At 42.2% G+C, this 26,783-nt stretch overlaps 1 protein-coding gene across 1 annotated transcript in view; it reads left to right on the forward strand.

The window, feature by feature from the left end:
• Positions 1–26,783, forward strand: part of LOC103811686 (desumoylating isopeptidase 2-like) — a 53,166-nt gene that overhangs the window by 17,308 nt on the left and 9,075 nt on the right. The window contains exons 2-4 of the mRNA XM_009084674.1: positions 17,328–17,400; positions 18,685–18,778; positions 19,781–19,922. Of these exons, the coding sequence (XP_009082922.1) occupies positions 17,328–17,400; positions 18,685–18,778; positions 19,781–19,922 (309 nt within the window). The remainder of the gene's footprint in view (positions 1–17,327; positions 17,401–18,684; positions 18,779–19,780; positions 19,923–26,783) is intronic.

Genomic DNA, 26,783 nt, shown 5'->3' on the forward strand with positions numbered 1-26,783 from the left:
TGGCTTTCTTGAGAGGGAGTGTTTTTCTTTAGAATTGGCACCAACGCAGCAATTCAGCATCAGGCTGGTCTTGCTCACATCTGTTGTGTATTACCATCCAATCAAATGAATCAAAAGGAGCCTGTGTCTTTCTAGGACTGAATTGGAAGGGAGAGCAAAGAAGATATTTGCAAACACATGTGCACAAACCCCAATAGTATTAGTGCTTGAGCGAGGGAGTGTTTTTCTTTAGAATTGGCACCAACGCAGCAATTCAGCATCAGGCTGGTCTTGCTCACATCTGTTGTGTATTACCATCCAATCAAATGAATCAAAAGGAGCCTGTGTCTTTCTAGGACTGAATTGGAAGGGAGAGCAAAGAAGATATTTGCAAACACATGTGCACAAACCCCAATAGTATTAGTGCTTGAGCGAGATAGAAACCATGGCTACACAGTTACACAAGATAGAAATGAAGCTCATGTCACAGTGGGTGGTCTATTTTTACAAAGACAGAGGAAAGACGATGCAGTGGTGGGTAGTATTTCTCTATCCTGCACTGCTTTCATGCTTGGTTTCCTGGATATTGCTGCTGCTGCAGGGTTGCAAACCAAGCTGTGTATTTACTGTCACTGTTCACAATGTACAAGTGTACCTGGGAGGATAAAGTAAGCTGAGAGAGAGTTAAAAAATTTGCATCCTCTGTAGTTTACTTGCTGAAGAAGGCTGTTCTCTGAGCAGGCTAGCTATTGCCACAGAAAGCAAAGGCATTTATAAGGATTCAGTAGCATGCCTCTGCAAGTGACTGTGTTCTAGAAGAGGATGGTTAGGAGAAAATGGTTCCTATAAGGAGTTTTGCCAAGGACAACCTGTAGTGCTGCACCTTTGGTGTAATCCTGGGCTTGTTTCTAGGCTTGACTACTAAAATAGTGTATGTGAAAGGAGGCTGATTGTCAGTCTATCCATGGTTGGCTTTATACACACTCTTGGGCATGTTTGCTTGTTGCTGGCAGCCACCTGATATTAACCAGAAAGTTAAAATGCTGATATTCTCTAAGACTTCCTTGCATACATAGACTGTACTTATGTTTGCACATGGGATGCATGGGCAAATATGTCCTATTTACTTGTGAAAGTTTTATCTATGTTCTCCTGTGGAAGGAGGTTATTTTCTCCTGTTTACAGCATGCTGGTGTTTGCCTTGTCCTGCTTGCCCTTGCTTGGCTAATGAATTATTTGTGATACTAACCATGAGCTTCAGCCATGAACTGGGATTTCACCATATTTCATTACGACAGTTTGTATATAGGAACAAGAGAAAGAATTTGGGCTCTGAAGAGATTATGAACTACTTTTCATCTAGATCTGTTAGGAAGTATGCAAACAGAGATTGGTTTATGGGCTCCATCTGGTGACATTAACCCCTTCCAAGATGAGATCTCCTAGTCATGAAGCACTCCTTTGGTCATTATGCCTGGTTTTCTACGGACTGTTTTGGGGTTTGTAACCCTTTTTGCTCTCTTTCAGTAAGAGAGGCTAAGCAAGATTATTGTGGTGTTAAAGGGAAGCACAGTAAAATGAATTATATAAATCCTTCCAAACTTGTACCTCATAGAGCAAACAGAATTTTCATATAAGATGAAATATATCAGTCTGGGCTGCTGATCTTATTTGTTTGATGAATCTGTTTACCTCTTGCATGCATCCATCTAACTCAGGAGAAGGCAGATATATGGAGTAGGAACTGAATGGCCTCAGACCTATCCATTCATCACTTGCATGATGCATGACTTTCATTGCTGCAGTGTCCAGATTACTTCCCTGTTATATAGGAATACATATATTTCTTTTCTCCTGGTCTACTGGATAATTAGCTTAATTTATAGCTTTATGAACATTTGTATTCCATAGCTTGCATGAGTGAACTTAAAGAAAAGCAGCTCAGGGGAACTGAAATTCCTATCTGTTGTATAATACCCATCATCTCTTGTGTGAGTTGTGTCCATATCTAAGCTGAATCCAACTGTATTGGGTTTTGCCCTTGTACTTCCACCCCATGGATCACTCTGGAAAGAAAAAAAAAGTTCTCTGGGAAGTGTTTTTGGGTCAATATGGAGTATGGATTATGTGTAATACCCTATTGAGAGCATGGGCTCTTATTTTAGGTACTACTCAAAATGGAAGTTTGCTTGGAGAGTGCTTCTTCACTCCTAGAAGAGAGTTGCAATCTACTTTTGAGAAAAGTGATGGGCCAGTGTCAGCTAAGGCTGAATAAGGTTTTGTATTTCTGCAACAGGTATCTGGGCATCTAGGAGCTTCTTATATGGTCCAAACCAGAGAGATAGTTTAATCAGAGAGCAGATGTCTTTGATATTATAGGATGTTGTGAGCTACAAGAGACATTACAGTGTTTACCTCTTTCTCCTACATCAGCCTGGCCACAGTTCAGATTAGATGTCTGCTCTGCATGCAGGAGAATTGTTTGGCAGATTTGTGAGGGATCTGGCAGACAACACCATTCACAAAAGGTACAGATATACAACCCTTTCTCTTTTAGCTAAAATAAAGGAGCCAAGATGTAGTTGCAGTATCTAATGGATTTTTTCAGAAATAATCACAAATGGAGTGGGGGGATGGGAGAGTGGGGTGTGCAGAAATATTTCCAGAGAAACCTGCTACATAAGGCATATTCTCCTCCTTGGTCTTATTGAAGCATTTTCTTATCTTCCATCTTCCCCTTTAATCCCTCATTTTACTGGGTATACTTCAGATGTGGAGACACCATAAGGTACGAGTCCATGAAGGAACCAGTTGCTTGAATCCCTCAGGTTATTTCAGGTCTGTATCTAGATGTATACAACACACAGCACACTAGCACAGAAGATTTGCTGTAGCACAAGTGTAAAATTAGTATTATGCCCAGCAGAAAGGAAATACTTAGGGCAGCCTGAATGCTAGTCCAACACATGTTGTGCTGTTTAGGAGATGGGGACGATGAGTAGAAAGAAAAGGATCACTTAGTGTTTTCCAAAGAAGCTTCACTGGCATGTTTGTGCCTCTCCCTTTGCAATGGGGTGTGTGTGGCACTTGGGAGAAGCAAGCACAGGGGCTGTCCCTTTGAAGGGATAAACACCTTCATTTTAATCTGAAATTATTTTCACCCAAACCAGTATCTTCATAGTACTAAATGCTGATGATTTGTTACCAAGCACTGCTGCTAACAGCCATCTCTGTCTTTGAGCAAGGAATGGCTATTAAATTCTTGTACAGAGCTGCACATCCAATGCTGCTCATTAAATAAAGACAAACCAAAGCAGAGCACATTACCTCAGAGGTTTTAAGATACTCCTACAGCTTTTTAATTTTTTGCCAGTCATAGTGGCATGCTGCACGTATTAATCATTCTGTTGTATCTTCATTTGGGGGGAGGGCCAAAAGTGGCTTAAAGCACTTGTCAGCATCCAATAGGTAAATGCCAACAATAAGAAATGGTTACTCATTTCCAAAGCTATTAATGTGTAGTGTCTTTGGTCATCTTAGTTGTAAAATAACTCACCATAGAAGCCCTTGGGTCATAGGTTATAAACAAGTTTCTACCTGCACTTTCCTGATCACTGTTTCTGTATCCGTTTTGTGCTTTGTAGACAATAACTATTACAACAGCCCAATTTGGCATTGGGCTAGATTGTACAGCTACCCCTTCTCAAGACTATTCCTTTCTTAAGGAAATGTTCCTTTCTCTTTTTTGCCTTTGTTCAGACCAGCAGAAATTGGACTTTTGAGGAAAGATATATTTGAATCTCCATGGCACAGCAGCATTTTATCATTGCTATATTCAGGTTCCTTGCTTTCTGTTTTATGCCTTAAATTCTAATCTGGAGACATCACAGCAATGCGATTTTTCAGGAGTTGTGCTGGAACAGCAGAGAGATAGTGTACAATTATGGCAAAAATGTACACATATCCTTTTACTTGTAGGAAAAGATAATGCAGAGAGATGAGACATTGTATGAAATGGGCACTGTATTTGAAGAGTTTTATCCAAGACACGACAAAGCACTGAAGGGTAAAAGGACAAGTCACTTGCTGTGGGAATCTGTATTTCCCAGTATTTTTCTAAGCTAAGCTGGTTAGGCACCCTGCCAGCCAGGCATGACCCCTGGAGCCTCTCCAGGAACAAAAATCTCAGCTCACATTGTGAAAGGGTTTCCCTCATCCATGCTGGAGAATAGATTCCCTTCTTAGAAGCTTAGAGATAAATATTGATTTTTTTTTCCTTTGCAATAGCAAACTAATGTTAGTGACATGCAGTCAATTTCTGTCATGGGCACTAGAAGGTATTTTGAACACATGCCACCAAAGCCAGCATGGAGTATAGATTCCTTAGGTACAAACATCCCCCACCCTGCTGTTTTCTGATATGCTGCTGCTGCCTCACAGAACAGGCACAACTATTTTTGTAAGTGAATGGGAACGAGACAGGAAGTGACAATTTACATGCCTATACAATATGTAAGTGCTGGGCTGGATTTTGACATTACATAGCCCCTGCACGGAAGGGATCTAGGGAGTGCTACTTTCTTATTTTATTGGCCTAAGTTTATGGACTTCCAGCAGCAAACAATCAGCATTTGAAAGGAGAGCTGGGATCTTAGTCTCTTTTGGGGGTTCTCGTTATCCGAGTATGGAGTTCATACTGTAGTGGGGTGGGAAGGTCTTCCATTCAGATTGCCAATAACGATGGTGTTTAAGACTTCAGAGTAAATGGGAATTTGAAGAATCTGGAGGATCACAGTTTTGAATTCAAATGTAGTATCGTGTTGATGAAATTTTAGTTTTGACCTGGTCCAGAGTAAATCTGTAGTATGTCCATAGCTGAGCAGGGAATATGGACCTCTCGAGTCCTTGTCTGACGTCCTAGTTATGGGACTATCCTTCATCAGTTTGTCTACGGATGTTCAAATATGCTTCCACCACTTGTCTGAACCCAAGATTTTTTTCTCTCCTTTGTTTTGGGCTGTGGTTTTATTTCCTTTAAAGTCTGTGTGCCTCTCATTTTTATTTTTGTTTTCTACTGAAGATGTCAGCTTTTGTCTAACAAATGTAACCCTGCCAGCCTGCAGATTCCTGTGAAGTGGTTTGCTATCTCCCTTGGGTCTCTGCACAACAGGTTGAAAACAATATGTTATTGTGTTCTGCATTAATGGGATGGAACAAAAGGAACTATTTATTCCATTGCCTGTGGTGTTCATGGTCCTTCTGTGATATCATAAAGGGACTTCTTATCCCTTTCTGACGGCTGTAGTTGCAATTACTTTGTTACTACCTCAGTCTTCTACAAGCAGTTATCCATGTAGGAACTTGGCAGAAGTCAGAAGTATTTTTACCCAGTTTCTTATACTTCCTTGGTATAAAGAATCATAGATCATAGAATTTAAAGGTTGGAATGGATCCTTATGGATCATCTAGTACCAAACCCACTTGCCATGGGCAGGGACATCTCCTCACTATATCAGTTTACTCAAGGCTTCATCCAGCCTGGCCTTGAACACTGCCAGGGTTGGGGCAGCCACCACTTTCCTGAGCAACCTGTTCCAGTGTCTCACCACCCTTACAGTGAAAAACCTTTCTCTAATATCCAACCTAAACTTCCTCTCTTTCAATTTGAATCTATTACCCCTTGTCCCAGCATTGCAGTTCCTAACAATCATTGCAGTTCCTAACAAAAAGAGAGTAGATGTCACTTCCTTACATATCTAGGAAGCTGCTGTCCTTGGTGAATGCACTCATGAATTGGGTTGCAATGCAAATATGGGTATTCTTTCCACTTGGTAGTCATCTGTGAGAGTTTTTCTTCCCACTCCTGTTCTACCTCAGCAGAGTATGCCTTCAGACAGTATCACTTACGGTAATGTTCTTGCCAAAAGAAAGTTGAATGTGGTCTGCATGCAGCTGATGAAAATTTTCAAGGTCATATGTCTGACAAGAGGAGCTGTTAGTCCCTTCAGGGTGGTCACAGCCTAGAAATTTTGGAGATGATCCTCTCTCCCTCTACCACTGACTAGATATATTTTGGAGAAGAGGCAGACTGATCTTGGCATGTAAGCAATCCTTATGATATGAAATGAGGATTGAGTATGTTTGTCCAGATCTCCTGGCAGGTGTGAGTTTTCAGACGACAACAGAAAAAACACTGTTCAGGAAAAAAGAGCAGACACTGCAGTTCACCAAGCCATGAAGCCTTGTTAACAGGAGAAGCAGACAGGCAATTTTGTCATAGATATTAATTTTCTCCCCTAAAAGCTGTGATAGCTGTGCCTATGAATTGGATCCCTCTGAGTAATACCTCATTCCTGAAGTGCTTATGAATGGAAACAGCGTGGTGAAGAGTGTTTCAAACTACACTGTAGCTTAAGATACATTAGTGTTTTGGATGTTCTCATTATAAACCCAAGAAGAGGTCCCAAGAAATCTGCCTGAGGTGGTCAGGCACGGACTGCTGGTGTGCCTGAGTTAGCCAAAAGGTAGGTATTTGTATTTGGCCAGGCAGGAACATTCCACTTTCCAAGAGAGGGCAAGACAGTGAGAAAGAATCAGTGTCATATCAGCATTTTTCTGCCATGGAAGAGAAATTCAGAAACCTGAGCAGGGATCTAGCCCTTGGTAGAAAAGTCTTAACTGATGGTTTATTTGGTGGCTCTCAATCTCTTCTGCTGGAGCTGTTTACACATGCATGAATCACTTTGATGAAGAAGCTACAGCTGGTGATTAGGGTGTTCATCTTGGACATGAAAGACTGAAGTTCAAATCCCTGCTAACAATCTGCCAAAGCAGAGAGATGAACTGTGCTTTTCAGCACTTCAGGGATATGCTACAGCTATTTGTCAATCAGCTGTTCTGTGGAGGATTTGGGCTGCATGTTACCTGCAGCCTGATACCCTGAACAAAGGCAGATACTTTGGCCTGGGCAAGATTGATACATTGACCGGAGTGCATTTTCAAAGGATGCATGGAATGTCGTTTTCTCTTTGTAATCCTGGACATTGGAATGGGACTAGCCTCTTCTTCGGAGGGAAAGACTGCTAGACATCCACAGAAGACAGCAAAGGATCCTTACCAACAAGGAAAAGGAGATGTCAGTATTTCTTGGTCTGAGCAGGGCCTGGTCACAGCATTACTCCACATCCGAGAAATCATTTAACAGCCTTATTTGTTATTACAGTTCTAAGTTACATCCTTCCTGCGAGACCAAGAACAGAGAGCCCTGAGGCCATATTGCTGACCCTTCCAGATACGTCAGGGCCAAACTACTTCCAGAGCCAAAGCATCTCCACTGTCCTTCAGATATCTTGGGTGAACCAAGGTGTAAGGTATTTATCCTCCATGCATTTTTTTTTTAAAATCACCTGAACCCTCTTAGACAGAAACCCTTCTTCCTGACACACTCTGAGATCTGGGCTGAGGGCTCACAACACAGATAGGTGTGCAAGGTCTGCAATAAGCTCAGCTGAGTATGTTAACAGCCTCCTCAACATTAGCAGAGGAAAACATTTCAGACCTTCAATACTCGCTCTTGCACAGGCACACTAAGACTTTCTTGATATCTAGCTATCAGTCATACAAATGTTTTCATGTTCTTTTATTTGCTGCCAGGAAACTTCTAAGCTCTTAGTCAAAGTCTTCTTTTTAAGCTGAGTATGTTGCTCCTACTTGAATACTTTTGTACAGTTCTTAAGAAGTCTCCCATAATTCATGTCAGCCCTTCAAATGTTTGCAAATTTGTCATCTGTAGTCATTGCTTTGCCAAATTATTAGCCCTTCTGAATTAATTCTTTTATGTGAGTCTTGCCATTTCCCTGATCATTTTGCTGCTGTTCTTTCTGAATACCTCTCAATTTGTTATTGTGAATGCATCTAAGGCAGAGGTATTATCACTTTCCTAAATTTCTAACACACACAAGTTTCTCAGGCACATTCCATGAGTAAATAGATTTCAGTGTAATCCTGCAAATGGATGTGCTTTTTTTCTGGCTTCATATACTCGAGACTAAGATTGTACATGAAAGTTGTCAAAACTAAGGTGATACAGCATATGAAGTGGTGTGCAATAGCATGGATAGTCCTTCTGCAGGGCTGCTTATGAAACCACTGTGTTGGACAGGCTCTTGGCACTGGCACCTGTTCCAGCAACTACCTCTCAGTGATTTCTGTTTGATGTCCTCAGTCCCACCCTGGACCCTTCAGTTGACTCCTTCAGGCACAGTCAGTAATGAGGTTAAGGGAAACAGATGGAGGTTGCAAAAATGTCATTTTGCTTCTTGTATGCTGTATACTAGAAATAATTGTTATATTATAATATAGTATTATTATTGTATAATTTACTATAAATCCCATGTTGTGTACACAGACACCCAAGATGTGCCATTAGTGTCATGACTGGTGAGACAAAGCCTTGGGCTAGTGGATTCACTTCTGCTGGTTTTGTGTGAACCTTCAAACAGAAGAGGCAGAGGTGGTCACTCTGCACACACAGAAAATAGCTGTTTAGTTTAGCCAGCTAGTTGCTTTATGTCTCCATTGGTAAGACAGGTTCCCACTCAAGCACCAAAACATTAAGGTGTATTACTCTACAAGAGTAAACTGTATTTAATGTATTTAATGTGGAGCACGCTGGATCAGCTACCTTCTGAATAACAGTTAGATATGTGCATGCCTTGAGGCCAAAGATACACAGTGGTAAACTTGTAAACTTCCTCACAGATGTAGCTGCAGGAAGTAAGCTCTGCTCAGGACAATGCCTCCCATCAGTGGAACAGGGTAGAAAGTGGCACAGTAATGGAGAAAGCAAAAAAATTTAAGAGACTTCAAGTACATTGAGCCAGAACACTGCCCATTTATAGGATGAGTGAAAACACTGGAGGTATCCCATTGTCACAGCTGAATCTTGCTTGTGACTTTTAATTAAAAATATTCCGAATACACCCAAAAGTTGACTGCTGAAATGCATACTGTTTCCTTTCCACAGCATATTTAGTATTTTCTTCTGTCCTGCTATTCTTCCAGTAAAATCGCATTGCGTCACAACATTGAAGCATAAGTAGATTTCCAACCTCTTGCAGCAGCAGCAGTTTTTAATCCAAATACAGCATTTTAGAAGCCTCTGAAATAAGCTCTTTACCCTTCATGATTGCTAAGACTTTAGTGTTGGCTCATGCATCAGGCAATTCTGAAGCATATTATAATATCTGAAAAGCCATGGTAAACTCTAAAGAAATTCCTCCTGAAGAGACAGCTAAGGAATGTATTTAGTCCAACCTGAGAGGAAAAGATCCTTTGCAGAGCAGAACCTGGCTGAAATAGAAGAGGTGCTGAGACAGATTTGGCTGTTGCAGTCCCACAGAGGCTTGGCCTCTCATTCCTCTCAAGAGCATCTTGCCTTGTGTCTCTGCCCTTACCATCTGTGGGTTTGCATGAGAGAGTATGTTTAGCAGTAAAAGTTTTAAATATCAGGGTGTTGTTCTAATACTATATTAACCTGAAGGGTGTAGAATTGTTCTTGGTAGAAGGACAGTTCAAAATGCAGCTGAACAGAGGCAGTTGCGTGCATGCTTGTAATTTTTTCTTTCTGTATTATGACTCTGCTCCTCAGATGTCTATTCTTCAGCCAGTTCTTCCATCCCAGTCCAAGTGTGAAGGGGGGTCCTTGAGTGGGGTCTTGTGTAGCCCTGTATCCTTGCTTCATCAGAGCTACATCAAGCTCTCTGGCTGCACTGAAGCTGCAGATTTCTCAGTACTTGAATGCTCTTCTGTAAGAAAACCTGTAGTTCCTCAAGCTCTGATCAGTTCTGTCAGTTGGGTTATTTGCAAATAGGCCAATGCTTACACTTTGGGAACCGTTTTTCTCAAGACTTGCAAGTTATTCCCTATTGTAACTGGAGGCTGAGCCTGTTCATAAACACAGATCTGCTTCCTGCAGTATTTTGTTTCCTTAATGCTGTCTGGGATTTTAAGTGAAAGTTAGCATACCTGACTAAAGCAGGTGCTTTTAGCTAGTTGGATTTTGGGTGACCTAATGGGCTGTCATACCCTGGTCCATGGTTTGCAGACGGATAGCTTTTGCCAACAGCAAAGAGGACCTGACATAGGCAGTGATCCTCCAGATAGCTTAAATATGAGAAAAAAGTTTTTTACTGTGAGGGTGGTGAGACACTGGAACAGGTTGTCCAGGGAAGTGGTGGCTGCCCCAACTCTGGCAGTGTTCCAAGCCAGGTTGGATGAGGTCTTGAGCAACCTGGTGTACTGAGGAGGTGTCCCTGCCCATGGCAGGGGGGCTTGGGATGAGATGATCTGTAAGGTCCATTCCAACCCCTAAAATTCTATGATTCTATGATGATTCTATGAGTGTATAGCAAGAGTCATGTTCTGCATATGCTGGAGTGAGGACCCACCCAGGTAGCTTTTCCTAGCTATGAAGTACCAAAGACAGGTTTGTATAATCAATCGTCTTCTCAATACTCTGTTAAGTCTCTTTAGTTGCTGTTCTGCCCACATACATTTAAATCCTTACCTGCTTAATCTGTATTCACACTATATTAGGAAAATGGCATTTTAGACTTGGCGAATATACAAGCCTTGGGCCTCAGGAGAATGGAGTATAAGAGACACAGGTCACACTGAAATGAGCTTGGGTCTCACACAATCTCTAAAGAAAACTTATTTATAGTAGCCATACTGTATAATTTGATGTCATCCCACATGATAGTGAGTTTTCATTACTAGAGCTCCAGGCCAGAAGGGGTGAACAGTAGAAGGACTGAGACATATTGGCAGAACTGTGTGCGTGCCTGGGGCTGTGGAACAGAAGTGAGCACTGCTGCAATATGTCTGAAGTGCCTCGGCAAAGATCTGTGGGAAGCTCCCTGTCCTGCATGTCTGTAGTTGAAGTAATGTTTCCTTCACCCCTGCAAGCATTACTCAGGGAATAGTCTATGATCTGCTTTGGACTCTCTTCTTCCACCTCTGTGGGTCCAAGATTCTGGATCTTCATTTAGAAAAATATATTGGGGGAAACTGAAAGTCTTCTGAAGCTGCTGACCATATAGGGCTGGGATTTTACTTGCTGATTTCCTGAAATGCTGTTCTCTAGCTTTCCCCTCTAGTTTCGTCTTTTGTGCTCTCAAATTTCACATCTGGATCAACGCATCTCAGGACATAATGCTGAGATATTACTTTGATATTCCCTGGCTGGTCTCCTGCATCAATCTGATGTTGCCTTTAGAAGACTGGCTTTTGTGTTGAGCTTTAACATTGGAGAGGATTCTCCTGGTGTTTGAGATATGACTGATACGACATTTGTTAGTGCACACATTCCTTTGCATGTTTGCATGAGGCTGCTTAGGTAAGTTGATTGCAGGGGCCAAGCGGTGTGCTGGGTGTCCTGCACTTGGATTTGTTGAGCCAAAGGTCTCTTCTGCAGTAAGCCAGCTCCCCCATCCTACAGAGAGGAGATATCTCTGCAAAGGAGAGCTTGGTGCTACAGTGACTAGGTCCTCAAAGAGGAAAGGATTAAAATCAAGCCCAGATGGTAGGGCAGACAGTCTGTTATTGGATTTGTGTTGACAGGAGTCCCTTAATATGCTCCTTTCTTACTAGCAATGTCAGAATATCATCTGTATCTCTCATACTACTTTACTGTTTTTTTTAAACTTCCCCCTAGAGTCAAAGCTCTTCCAGCGATCTCATAGGGAAAAGGAACTAATCCTACTGAATTATATGCAGATGGTGCTTTGAGATGAGATACAGTCAAGTTAGTTATTGGTTCGTCATCTGCACCCATCCTTGGCAAAGGTGTCTTGGCCATAGTAGTGTGTGGTCATACATAGGCATCAGAAGACCAGACTAGGTCAGAGTAAAGCCCTCTCTAGCCTTGTATCCTGCCTCACACATGCAGGACAGGTAGTGTGTGATACCTAGCGAAGAGTAGAAGCTCATGGCAAGGATCTACGACATTGAGTACTGAGTTTGCAGCTGTACTGAGTACAACATTGAGTACTGAGTTTGCAGCTATTTGCTGAAAAGAGATTTATTTAGTGACTCCTGGTGGCTTTCTTTTCTGTAGTTTCATACAGACCATAAGAAAGGATGGCTTAGCATCTGTTCAGTAGAGGATGGATCTGGTGGAGTGGAATATCCAGTCTGTGCTGTGTTGATAAGTGAAATAGACATAGTGTTTTGGCTGCTCAGAGAAAATAAAATCTGAGATACTCACAGAAGTGGTCTTGTCAGGCAGCATCTAGGGAGCCATGTAGTTAAACTGCTCAATACATTGATGCAGGAAAGATTTTGGTGACACACATTGGAAAATAATGGTCTGAAGTAGGGAAGTAAAGAGATAGTGACAGAATCTTTAATGTTATAGTATGATGTTAATTGATGGTAGAAGCTAGTGCCAACATGACTACTTCTACCTGGAAACCCATGTTTACGGTAGGAGTTTGTCCTGATCCTAGGAACAGCTGCTCTGAAAAGTCCCGGGATAATATAATCTGCTAGTATCACACCATCTGCTTCTCCATCCTAGATCTTACAGAAGCATATCAGTAGAATGAAGCTTTTTAGTTTCTTTACTTTCTGGAAAGTTAAGGCTTGGTTCTATGTTCTGGTAGGACTTCCATGTCTACCTCTGTGGGGTGGATAAACAATGTGAGTAACACAACAATTGACTCAGTGTCAGAATCTAAATTATCTCACCAGTTATTCTCATCTCTGAGTGAAACCAACAGGAAATCAGTGAAAACTTGAATAAAACCTGGAAAATTTCAAATTCTGCTTCATCAGGGACCTTTATTAAAAGCTATCAAATGATACACTACAAACTGTAAATGCAAAGAAGTTCCTCTCTAGGTTTGAATTTGAGTCCTGGGCTAACTGCTGCTTTTGGGAAGCAGTAACCTTTTAGCTGGTTAGCTTTCCTTCCTGCCTCTCTTCTCTTCAGTGCTGTTCTCTGTCTCTGTTGAAGATAGAAATGAGACAGAATGCACTAAGTCCCTCTGTGTAGGGTTTAGGGCATGATTTTCCAGGCAGTATGTGATGCAGGCATGAATCACAACTCCCTTTAAGATACTGATGTATTCAATTCCCTGGCTCTTTTCATCTGACAGAACAGGCTGCAGAGTTTTGGTTTTAATCTAAACAATAACCAATTTACTCCAGAGATGAGTATTTGCTGACTGTTGCTGCTGTTCTTATGCTCGGAATTGCAAACCCCTTGGAAAATGAGGCCAGCTTGTGCATGTGCATACAAACCTGGTTTCAAATCTGGACTGGATTCTCTCTTCCAGCTCAGCAAGTGACTGACATGTTCACTTTAGCATAGCTTCCTCCCGAGACAAGCCGTGGGCTGTGCCAAAGTGCTGTGAGGCATTCACTGCATGTTCAGTCACACACTGGAGGCAGATTCTACAGCACCCTGGAGACAGGGGTGAGATAAGGACAGTACAGTCATGATTCAGAACTGCCTTGCACTTTGGTCCTGCCACTAGGTCATATCAGCATTATATCAATAGAACCAAGATACAAATCAGACCCCATTTCAATAACACCCTTGTGTTACTGAAATTATTTGAAAGAAACTACAAAATCTGTATAGCTTCTGTTCAGTTCAAACTCAGATATGGCTGAGGTTGTAGCAGTTCAGTCCGTAATAGTTCATTAAAGGAATTCATACTGAAAAATACACCATTTAAATACAGAAATGTCCATGTGATGGTCATAATCTTGCAACACCTGGCATCAGACAGAGAAACAATTTTGTTCCTCTCTCCTTTCTCTCTGGTGGAGCCTCCTCATCGCTTGTGCTTTCAGACCTGTCCTGCAGCCTGGCTCTCTGCTCCTGGAGTTGGGCAGGGTGGGTTCCAAGGGCTGAAGTTCTGTGCTGATAACGGGAGGGGTTGAGGGACAGGGACCCCTTGTGATCTCACAGTGCTCCACATGTATGAGGTGACCAGGTCTCAGTGCATTACTCTAACAAGTACTCAATCAAGAAGAAGTTTTGGGGGGGTTTTCCTGCTTATTTGCTTATTTGTTGTTTGGATCCAACATAAACTTTAACATGGAAGAAGAAAAACCTATAGCTGCGAGTGGCTTTCAATTTAACTTTCTTGTTTGAAATACAAAGCCTGATGCGGATGAGGCTCTGCAGACAACCCTGATTTTGATAACTAGCAAGAGCATTTCTAATTTAAAGAGTCTCCCTTCTCTTTGTATTAGTTACTTCTCTAAGCAAAGCAGCTGGCGTGACCTGGACATGTTTTGCTTGTATCGTTGCCGTGAGACAACAATACAAGCCTGAGGAAAGAAGACAACCTAGATACTATAGCATCTGGGAGTTGTTCAAGTAGGACTTGAGAAGCCAATGCTTCTCTGAAGCTTACTAAGACTACCTGAAACTATCTGAGGAGTTAACCCATGAGTGCACCTTCAGTCAGTTTGCAGACCACACCAAATTGGGCAGGAATGTTGATCTGCTTAAGGGTAGGAAAGCTCTGAGGAGGGACTTGGACCCGCTAAATTGATGGGCTGAGGCAAATTGTATGAGGTGCAGTAAGGCGAAATGCTGGATCCTGCACTTGGATCACAACCCCATGCAGTGCTACAGGCTAGGGGCAGAATGGCTGGAAAACTGCTCAGCAGTAAAGGGCCTGGGAGTGTTGGTCAACAGCTGGCTGAACATGAGCCAGCAGAGTGCCCAGGTGGCCAAGAAGGCAAATGGCATTCTAGTCTGTATCAAAAATAGTGTGGCCAGCAGGACCAGGGAAGTGATTATTCCCCTGTACTCGGGTGCTGGTGAGGCTGGACCTGTTTGCTTCTGGGTCCCTCACTACAAGAAAGATATTGAGGTATTGGAGTGTGTCCCTAGAAGGGCAACAGAGCTGGTGAAAGGTCTGGAGCACAAGTCATATGAGGAGCAGCTCAGGGAGTTGGGGTTGTTTAGCTTGGAGAAAAAGAGGCTGAGGGGAGACCTCATCACTACAAATACCTGAAAGGAGGTTGTAGTGAGGTGAGGGTTGGTCTCTTCTTCCAGGTAATAAGTGACAGGATGAAAGAAAATAGTCTGAAGTTGTGGCAGGGGAGGTTTAGAATAGATATTAGGAAAAATATCCTGCAGAAGGGATTGTCAAGCATTGGAACAGGCTGCCCAAGGAGTCACCATCCCTGGAGTTATTACAAAATGTGTAGCTATGGCACCTGAGGACACGGTTTAGTGGTGATGATATGTTGATGGTTGGACTTGATGAATCTACGAGGTATTTTCCAACCATAATGACTCTAGATTTTATGAGATTTGGGAGATCAAAGAACTGAACCAAGGGTTATGTGTCCAGGAGAGACTGGCTTTTGTCCTCTGGTGAGGCCTCTGTATCTTCTCCCCCAATCAGAGGAGGGATACTCCTGCTGCAGAGGACAGGGTAACAGAGAACTGTGGAGAAGGGCAGCAAAGCACAAGGAGACCTAAATACTAGGCATGGTGTTCAACAGCAGGTTCAATGCTAATGTGCTGTCTCAGCTGGCAGAGGTTGAGAGCTACCTGATCCAGCTCCAGTCTAATGCTCTGATGTATCATAAAAACAAGAGTTTGCATATTTCAATTGAAGAGGTAAATGGAGGTTATACAAGGTCTGCAGAGACTAGTGTGCAGGGGTCCAGCTGGGGTTGGATGGTTCACTGCTCTCCTGCAGCAATACATTATTTGTGATAACAATACTCGCAAAGAACAAGAAGCATTACAGCATTTTCTGAAGGGAAATGGAACTGCTGTACTGCCAGAGCCAAGAATTTTTAGAGACATGGTTTTAAGGTATCAATATGGGCCATACATTAAGTCAGGCTTGGGACTGCACTTTTCATATCAAAGCTACCGTGTTTTTTCACAGTAGCAGTGGTCTTGCAGAAAACATTTTCAGGTGATTTACAGAGCTACTGCAGTCATCATAAATACATAAGGGAGCAGTCTGAGCACAGTAGTTGCAGTATGCCAGACCTTTGGTTACCTGACAGCAGAGGGGTTCTTACTCACACTACGGCAGCTCAGTGACGCCAGACGCCATGGAAGGTGCAGCTTATTCTGTCTCCACAAGAAGCTGCTACCAGGCCCAAAACAGAATTTTAGTTTAATGAACCTGTCATGTCCTTGTACAGGAACAAGGGAACAACATTTACTTTCCTTGCAGTGCTTGATTAAAACAAGAATTTAGTTGCTTTGAGTTACTAGAGATGTATCTTCACTGCACAGCAGCTGTAAGTGAACGGTAAATATACCAGGCACGGGCAGTTTCCTCAGTGCCTGAAAACATAATTTCTGTAGCAGCACAGCTCTGCAGCTGACCTAATAAATACTGGTGCTGAGCAGGGCTAATTATCTCCAATGCAGCACTGCCCTGGCATGGCTGTACAGCTTCCCACTCTGGAATTAGCTTAGCCGGGACTTGTTTGGGTGTCTGCACTGTCCTTCACGGTATGGTGCAAACAGGCCCTGCGCAGTGCTCGGTACAGAAGCATCACATGCATGCACTGGACTGTGGTATTACTCTGCTCTAAATGTAATGGGGAAGTGTTGAGCTCCAGAGCAATGACGCAATTTAAGAGTTCCTCTTGAAAATTTGTCTTTGACTTGGGTGAAGTTTGGGTCACCTTGGACCTTTGATCACCCATTTTGGAAAATCAAGCCCTTGTCTCTTCCCAAATCAGTGCCTGATAGTATACGGTGCCTCTGAGCAAAATGTTGACCAGCATGCTCTGAGTTACCAATAACTCAGCAGTTACCAATGTTAGATAGGCAATTCCTAAATGGTGCTCCTCTGACCTGTGTGGGGAACATAGCTCTGTCTCTATGATCTAAACCAAACTAATAATTAGATGTTGGGAGGCGATGTAAAAAGGTGTGTGGAAAACGACTGGGAATTTTCTTTCTCCGGATTTTGAAGATCAAATAAGACAAGTGAATCGATAAAACTGGCTCAGTGTCAGCTGTTTAAGTGACAAGACAGAAAAATAATCACACATCCTGTAGCAGCTGGGCTTATGCAGGTTCAGGTCCAGTTATATCTTAATACAAGTTAATATCTACGTGGAAAGGATTAGATGAGCATTTTTCAGAGACCTAATCCCAGCCAGCTATATAAACACAGTGCCAACTTCTGTTGGGCTGCAAGGAGCCTCAGTTTGTCTCAAGATGATTTCAAAACCACTCTTCTCCTTAAGGGGGGGGCAGATGGGGCATATACCCTAGACCAAGACCATGTGTTTCTTTTCCACTAATGCTTCCCACTGTGGCTTTTTTCTTACTGTAGTACTGGATAAATGAATACACCTCCACCTTGGGGATCGGTGTCTTCCACTCTGGCATCGAGATCTACGGCAGAGGTATGACATGAAGTATTTCCTTTTTGCTACCTGCAGAACATGTGGACAACTGTACAGCTAGTCTGATATGGAAAAGCACCCCTAACTCACAGCTTTTGGCAAGGAATGTTTTGAGAAATTAAAAACTTAGTCAGTTCTCTATTTAGAGTCCATCGTGGAATCCAGGAGAAACTTGTGCAGTTCTGTCATCAACTATGTAGCCCTTATTTTCAGCATGTAACTACAGCCTCTACAGCTTGTGCAGGTGTGTGGCAAGATGGCAGATAGCAGGAGCAATGTTGAAAAACCATTCTGTAGTGAAGGAGGGGGATAGAGGAGGGGAAAAATGAGGGAGGGGGAAGAGAGGTGGATGAGTGGTTGTTTTAAGACCTGCATATGTGTTTGTGCTAATTCCCTGTCAGGATGAATCTGTTTTGCAGTAATTCTTTATGAGTGCCTATGGTCTAGAAGTCTTGGAATCTGGGTTTCCAGATCTTGGAAACTGTTCATTTGAAACAGCAGAGTTACAGAGAAAAAAAAATGTCTTGTAAGACTTTTGAAATTGTCTGGATGGGGTTGGAGATGATTAGAGCCACCCATTGCAAAAGGTATAGCCAAAGGATCTGGGAAAACAGCTGTAGCACAGCAAAGAATGAACTAGCATCACAGATTTTCTGTTTCCTTCTTCAGCATTAAATGGGAATGAACTCGAGCTACTAACTCATGGTATTTTTAGCCAGTGTCATGCAGTAGACAGAACCTCTGGGGTGCCATTTCCATCTTGAGCACAGAGGTTTGCACAGGTCATGCATGACGGTCTGTATGACATGGAAGGACTCACTGACTTGACCTATGTGCTGAGGCAGCGGAGTGCAATCAGCCTGGCTTTCTGCAAAGACTTCCCACTCACTGCCTGTAAATCCCTCTGAATTTGATTTCTCCCTATCCTAGAAAAGACTTCTTCCAGATCAGTGGCACCACTGGCAGCCACTCATAGTTTATCTAGATGCCTTCACCGCAGAACTTTCTACTGTGAGGAAGCCACCTGGATGGGCACAGAGACAGACTCAGAGTTTTCCTGGTGCTGTGGGAAAGCAGCAGTGTTGTAAGGAGGGAGGCTGTGAGGGCATCCTCAATCCAATAGGTAACCAGACAGTGAAAACGGCTTTCAGAGTCTGGCCAAAACAGATTTTGGCAATAGCCCAGCCCCTGGTGCTGACACTGAGCCATGCAGACAGCTGCCATAGACTTTTTCCTGACATGGCGTTCATTCAATTACTCACAGTCTGTTTCTTTCCTTGTCAGAGTTTGCCTATGGAGGGCATCCCTACCCTTTCAGTGGGATTTTCGAGATCACACCTGGCAGTGCTGTAGAACTTGGCGAGACCTTTAAATTCAAGTAAGGGCTCTTTTCTACCTCTTCCCCCCTGCCCCTGGTAGCCATCAGTGCAGGGGGAGCAGGGGAGTCCTGTCCTCTGGGTCCCCCTATCACTCTTCTCATAAGTGCCCTCACTACATCCTTTACTCCTGATTCAAAGGCAGCTCTGCAGGGATTTTGGAGGTGGATAAAAGAGTGTGTACACCAAATAGGGAACAGTGCTGAACTGTGTTTGTCCGGGATTAAGAGCCATCATTACAAATGAATGCAGTTCGCTTTTCCCATTTTATTTGTTTTCTGAGCTCCCAGTTTCACCTGTTACACAGAGCCAATGCACAGGGGAAAAAATAACACTTCTCTTCTTATGAATACCACCTATTTGTGGGTACTGCACGGAGTAATTTAAGTCATCCCCTGTGTTTATTGCTGCTCTTTCACAAGGGACAGACCAGCTGCCAGAGGACTCTGAGAGGATGCTGCATTCATGTGTTGTTCAAGGTGCTCAGGCTGTGGGACTTTGGGCCAAGGAACTGCCCATAGCAGGTGGGGCTTGACCTTCCCAGACCACCAGTTCACGCTGAGTGTTGTTGGAGACTTTTAGAAAGAGGCTATTGAGGGAATATTGGGAGAAGCAATAGGTTTCTGCGTAAAGTTTTCAGTCTGCTCTTTCCTGGCCCACCCCATGGGAACCCTCTCCATTCAGAAAAAAAAAGCATCTCCTCTGTAGTAATGAAAATTTCTGTTGTGGGATGATGGGCAGAGCAGAACCCAAAGATGAAATTTTTCTGGTGGTGAGCAGGAAATTCTCAGGGATGTTGCCTGTGCAGTAACTTGCTTTGTGAAAAAGCTGGGGATATTATTGTACCATTCTGTTAGTGAGAGTCTCTGATAGCCTTAGATATGCATGTCCATAATGTTTTAAGCCTGTTCTTCTTGCCTGATCATTTCCTTCTCCCTCAGTATGTATCACCCTCTTCACTATAACTTTCCCTGTTTCCTGTTATGTGTTTTGTTTTTAACTAGAGAATCCATTGCCTTGGGCACCACAGACTTCACAGAAGAAGATGTGGATAAGATTATGGAAGAGCTGGGCAAGGAGTACAAAGGAAACGCATACCACTTGATGCACAAGAACTGTAATCACTTCTCTGCTGCTCTGGCTGAGGTGGGCACAGATGGGGAGTTTTTGTTACTTGTTTTTACTGTTTCAGACCTGTAGTAGTGCTCAGAGAAAGGGAACTGGGGTCAGCACAGCCTGTCAGGCCAGAGCCCATACCCAAATCTCCTGTATCTGCCTTTAATATTTTTGGAAGCCCTTCGCTGTGGAAAGGATGGGATCACGAAGTGGAGGTGTAGCAGGTATATCACAGGTTTGGTCTAAAATGTGTGGGAAATTAGAAGTGCCTGAATTTTGGTTTGCTGAACAGGCACTGAGCAAGAATTGGAAGGACAGACCTGGTTAGCATGCAAATGTGCATCATTTTAATAACAAATATAAATAACCCTTCATGATCTGCAAAGGCATAAAAATGGTTTAGCAGTGTTCTGAAAACAAATATTTGCAGTATTCAGGAAGTGGGTGTTTTTTTCCTTATTTAATGTGCACCATCCAAAACCCATTAAAAAATAATTGATTTTCTCATAGACATCTTTGGTGCTTATTCATTTTCATGCTCTCAAAACCACTGTGAATTATAACAGAGCTGTTATTTCTCTTCAGAGAGAACCGAAGCACAGATAAACATAAATTTATCCCAGCTATCCGCTTATTTGGGCTATCTGACTTTTGATTCCCAAAGACCCGATTATTTTGGTGGAGGAGCTGCCTTCCTCCTCCTCCCAGCCCCCAAGATAAGGGTTCAAAGTGTATTTCAATTAAGATGTGAGTATTCAGCATTTGGGCAAATCTGAATACTGGATCTTGACCCAGTGCCAAAAAAAGATGGGAAAAGCACCAAATGGAAGTGACCTTCCATAAAACCTGTTTTTGTGCTTTCCATAGTTGTTTTATGGCAAAACCAAGGAGAGAATATCTTTCGTTCCAATAGAGTATGGCTGCTGTAACAGTGAAACTTTGATTTCTCCTTCTGGAGTCCCCAACCTCCTTCATTACACATCTTGCCTTTTGTCATCATATGGGGCAAGAGTCCTATGCCAATAACCTCTTTTGCCACAAGCGTCCGCTCATCCCCAAACAAGCCCAACACAGATCCTGAGTGAGATGTGTAGAAAAAATACTGTGTGATTTTTGTAAGAAAATCCCTAGTGAATCTGAGAACCAGCAATTAATTTACAGGGGACCTGCTTGGGCTCTTAGGGAACTCCAATTCTCTATTGGTTTCCTCCTTGCTAATTATATATAGAGAAGATGAGTGAGTCCTTTCTGTAAATGTTAGCAAATTAAAACAAGCAGGAAGGAATTGAATTGGTACAAACAGAGAATGCAGTTTCAAGCAGTACAGTGAGTAAATCAATGTTAGCCACACTGCTAATCTGGAATCAAATAATTGAATTACAATAACAGAATATGTGAACTTTAAAGATTATGAAGGAAATCCAGGAGAAAGGTGTGTGATTATTGGGAAAATATAAATAAAACTCCTTATCGGCAGCAGTGAAACAAATTCATCGCTTATTACATAATTTGATACTTAAAATGTCTGTTTCATGTTCAAGCCATAAACTCAAACCCATTTTTCATTGATTCTACTGCTACTTATCAGTGAATCCTTCACTGCCCCTTCCTTGTCCAGTCTTCCAAACAAGTAGAAATCTCATAAAAAACTAGTAGTGTATTTTAAATTTTGCTTTCAATATGCTTTCAGTGAGCATCTTTATAGGAGTGGAATTTAGGGTTAAGTTTTCCTGCAAGAGCTTTCTTGGTGGATACCAAGTGCTCATTCATTGCCCCATAACCTGTCTAGATAATAAAACAAAAGCATGAATGGCTAGTTCTGACACTTCTGCTCCCAGGAGCAGAATTTACTCAGGATTTATGTCAGTTTAAATAAACCCTTCATAGGCAAGCAGGACTTTTTGTTGCTGTTGCTCTTCACATATGACCGTGTATATCACCCCTCTTAAAAGCATTACAAATGCAAACCCAGAGGAGCTGAACAGCAGGTCCAGGAGCAGAATGTCCTGGATAGTCTCTAGTGTGGAGATGCAGAAAATGGGAGCTGAAATTCTTAAAAAATAGCTGGTGGTAAGACACTAAGTAAAAGTCCTAGCCATTCAATGTGCCTCGGTCAGCAACATGAGGAAAATGTGTGGCTGCCTTACAATAGAAATCTCCACTCCTTGCAGTAAACACAGTAATTTGGCAAGTACTGTGTTTCTGAGCTGGCCAAGAAGTAGCACAGCTTATCTTGGGACACTTATGACCTCTTGGAGGAAAGACTGCTTGAAATCTTTTCAGGCAGAACCTGCTTGAACTGAAAGCAATGAAAGTTTCTATTCACATTTCTCAGCATCTGAATGCTTGCTTAACTTTAGAGCCTAAGTAATTTTTTTATTCTTGCTGGAGTTCCCATTAAAACTAAACAAACCAAAAATCACCCTGTTGGGAAGCTCCAATCCCTACCATGTAGAGCTATGAGATGCAGGCTCAGGATCCGTAGACCATACTGGCTACATGATGACTGGCTCAAAAACCTGTGTAGATATGTGTCACCATAGAGGGCAGAAAAGAGAACTGATATTTGTGCCCTAAAATCAATTCTGAGATGAGTCTCTTTAGTGCTTATATTGCCCTTTTCTTCATACTCTTCATCTGTGAAGGAGCAATAATAATAATAGTAATAATTAGCATCAATTTATGCATAGTTGTGTTATGTGGCAGTTAAAGACAGGAAACTGGAAAAAGTATTCAAATTATTAATGGAAAATATGTAAAAATTTTGCTCAGCAGAATAAAATTGTACACTGGAACTGGAATTTTATTCCAGTTGCAGAAAAAGAAACAGCCAAGGATTTTGAGTGTAAATTCTTGGTCTCTGTTGCTGTAGGCCAACTGAAAGGTGACACTATGAGCACTGCAATGCCCCTTCACCCCAGAGAGGGACCAGGGTGGAGGATAGATTTAGCATGAAAGAGGGAATGACTAGCTCTGCTCCTCACAGCCCTTTAGGCTTTCCAGCTCATGGATATAAGCCATTGTGGACAGTTAAGGAGATGGTTGTTCTGGGTAATGCCAGGCACATCACATCCCTGCTCTGTGCCTAAGTATCCTCCCTTCCTTGTATACTGGGTATTTCCTTCCTTTGAAAAGGGCTCTGAAATCTTTTGATGACAGCTCTGTCATCTGCCAAAGTTAATTATCTGGTTTAAAACTTGTATTGCTCTGTATCGCATGCAAAACCAGAGATAGAGCTTTACAGCCAAGTGGCAAAGTATGAGTTAATGTGTGTTTACACAAATCTGTCTGGCAGGGCTTGAGATTTGTCTGTAGGCTGTGTGCTAGGTAGCTGTGTTTGGTCACCTCATCTGGCTGTGGGTGTGCTGATTAGTATCTATACAGATGTTGCCCTGGTAGCTGGGCCATGGGCTGTGAGGATAATGCCATCTGGTCATATGGACTGAGGGCAAATGCAGCCACATGTCCTCCTGGCAGATGTCATGATTCTGCAGAGGGAAGGGGAAGGAGGTGTAAGACTGGCTCTCCCTCCCAGATCAACTTCCTCAGGATCACACCATGAGACAACAGTTGCATGTCCAATTGCCAGGACCTGGAGGACAGGTTTCTTATCCTCAGAAGGACTGCTGAAGCCACAGACAAAGATTTTAGTTTTCTTTTCCTTTACCAGTGTTCTCCCAGCAAATAGAACATCCATTCCAAAATCTTCCATCTACATCTGTTTATGAGAGATTTTTCTGTCAAATTTCTGTTTAATACAATGATGCCTTGAGAACTGGTAACTGTACTCTTTAAGTTACATGCAGGCTGACTACTAATGATTCAGGACATGTCTGGACCTACAACTATGACTGCCATTTGGCCATGCATCTTGAAAAATCCCTGGACTATAGGAAGTCCAGCACAGACAGATAAGCTGTACTTAACCACTGGGCATGCCTTTGACCTACTATCTACCTCTGGAAAATCTCACTTTGCAGTGCAATCGTAGACTGATTGTGTGCTGCTGTGGAATTGAGTTTCTCCCTGCAATGCCATGTGTCTCTTCTGAGTCTTCTGATCTTCCTGTCCACATTCCCTTGTAAGCTGCAAAGGGCTTTGTTACTCTTCCATTGCCATTTAGCTCTCAATTTTCCTTACTCCCTACTGCAGACCGCCAAGCATATTCAACTTGCTTGAGACCTAGTTCTCTCCAGATTTGCCAGTTCCCTACGGACTTGTAACAAGCAGCTACTGGATCAAAGAGGCATGGCTCTGGGTCTGCTCACAAAGCAGCTCCTGTGGACAGAAAACAGAGAATGCCTCCATTTCAGCTGCAGCAGTTCAGTGCCATTTTCATCTTATCCAGTGCCATTTCATAGCAGCTTTCTGGTACTTCAGTGGGGGTTTCATTCTGATGAAGTTATGCATGTGTGGGGAATTCAGTTAGGACCGTGTCAACATTGGAAAAAACCCTTCTGCCTGATCATCTGTTTTTAAGTCACTTTGTTCCTAACAATCCCCAATGTATACTTACAGCAATATGTTCAAATGGCCCTACAAGGAAATTCAAAATATTTATGTTCTTCATGGGTTGCCTGGCTGATGAAAGAGGCTATTTAAACTCTGGCAGGTGGAAAAAATATTTTGCTTTTGAACATGAGAAAAACATTTTAAAACAAAAAGAAAGGCTAAAATAATTAGTTATTTCTATAATGTGAATTGTTGAATTTTCTGATGTTTTTCACAACATGAAGATGTGAGATAGCAAAAGGACAGAAGTAATAAATTGCTGTAAAGCAGATAATAAGTAAGGGCAATACATTTACGGCCTCAGAAAAAAAGCCAAATTCAAAGAAGTTCTTGGACTGTAAGTTCCTCTGCAAGGACCTGCAGGTCTGAGGTCCCAACCTTGTCACTGCTTTACAGAATCACTTATCACTGTAGTAGTGGGCCACAAGGAAGTATGACATGAGGTGCTAAGAAAGACTTGCAGTTCTACACTTTGTCAGCAAGACTGTTCTTCGGGTATAGATAAGGGTAGGAGCATGAAGATACAGGGAATTGTTAAATTGCTGTCAGAAGGCTCTTTTCAGCACAAGATCATGGCTCCTGATTGCCCTGCAAGTCTACAATGCAGTTTGGACTTGTGGAAGGCAGATAGTAGGTGAGGCAACATACTGGCACAGCTTGTACTTCCAAACACACGTAAAGGTGTAAGGTTGACTGGCGGGGCCTCCAATATGGGCATATGAGAATATAAGCCCTGCTGATGTGTGGGCATATGCTGAGTGTACAGTGCCTGAGGACAGTTTCTTTAGAGAAGATAGCAGTAACTAGAGGGTCACAGGGAGGATGAAGGTTTTCTTCTTTGAGGTTCTTCTCCAGTCTGGCAATATTCCTCAGTGTTGAGTGTAAGGATCACACCATGTCACCAAATCTTAGACTCTGAAAAAGCTTTTGCTGCTTAGCCCATTCACAAACAGAAGATGACTCATTTGACTTCCCACCAGCAATTTTCAATGCTTTTGAAACTTTCTAAATAAGCTATGGATCTCTGTTCTTACCAGAGTGATGACAGTTGCTACAGCACATCTCAGAAAAGGACAAACTGCCAGGGGAAGGGAGAAAAACACCTTTGAAGCATCACCATAACTGGAAGATAAGTGGAATGACTCGAGGAAACCACTCCTTCTCCTTTCATCAATGTGCTTAGTGCCAAGCATCTGGAATGATCCCTATTTAAGGAAACTCTTCATCACCTTGCTATAGGATTTATGGCACATAATTATCAAAGAAGAGTGGCTTTTGAGCACCAGGAAAGGCAGCCCCTTTTAGTCCTCAACAGCCTTACTAGTGATGGAATAGCAAAAAAAGTCAGTGGGTCTTATGGACCCTTTTGATAAGATACGAGGTTGATGCTCATCATAATTAGGAAATTAATTGAGAGGTATTGGTTTGATTCACCTTAGAAATTGTTGACGTTGGAACTTTACCTGAGGACAGCAGTGGCAGAAACTTTTATTCATATATCATGTCTTTCCTTCATCTTGAAAGGGGAATGATCTCTTTTTGATTTGTATGAGTAATTTATATTAAGGACTGGAAAAGATCAAAACCCTCTGTATACCCTGAGAAAAAAAAATCTGAGTGATCTGGTATGAATTCCCTGAGAATCAATGAAAACAGAATCTTGCCACATCACTGAGGGGTGAAGAAGCACAGTCAAAAATTCCTATGTGCTTCTCAAATTATCTCATCTTTCTCTCGTACCCAGAGAAATCTATTATAAAAGATCAGACCTGACTGTGAAGTTAGTGTCCACATTTGATCATTGTTCAGAAGTCTCTTTAAGGCCATTTAGACTTGAGAAATTAAAATCCCTTCAGGAAAACAGATTGGTATCTCATTATCCAGCTTCCTTTTGTACCCACTGATCCTTTTCACCCCATTATTCCTTTAAGTATTAAAGGAACTGTTTCCTCACTGCTCAGCATTTCTTGATCCAAATTATTGGAGAGGACTCAGATATGCCATCTGTGTAAATAGCTAAAATTTGAACTAATTATTAGAGTTGAACTAGGATTTTTAGAGTAAACCAAACCAACAAAAGCAGAGCATTTTAGAGGGATCTGATAGTTTTAATAAAACTCTTCCTAGGATGTTTTGTAGGTTCAAACAGAACTTATGGCTGATGAGACATTCACAAGTAACTGAGAGAGAGAAGCTTGCTCAAGTGCAGGAGAGTAAGTTGGACTAAAGATTTATTTACCTTTTCTCCTATATTTCAACAAAAGTTCTCCTGAATATTCAGCCACAAGGTGTTCTGAAGCAGAGAGTCCTTCAGCCTTTCATGTGGGAACTGTCCTACTTTAATTATTTACATAAACAGGGAGACAAAGCATTTCAGCA

This window comes from Acanthisitta chloris, unplaced genomic scaffold (assembly GCF_000695815.1).
Source record: "Acanthisitta chloris isolate BGI_N310 unplaced genomic scaffold, ASM69581v1 scaffold581, whole genome shotgun sequence".
Classification (NCBI taxonomy): domain Eukaryota; kingdom Metazoa; phylum Chordata; class Aves; order Passeriformes; family Acanthisittidae; genus Acanthisitta; species Acanthisitta chloris.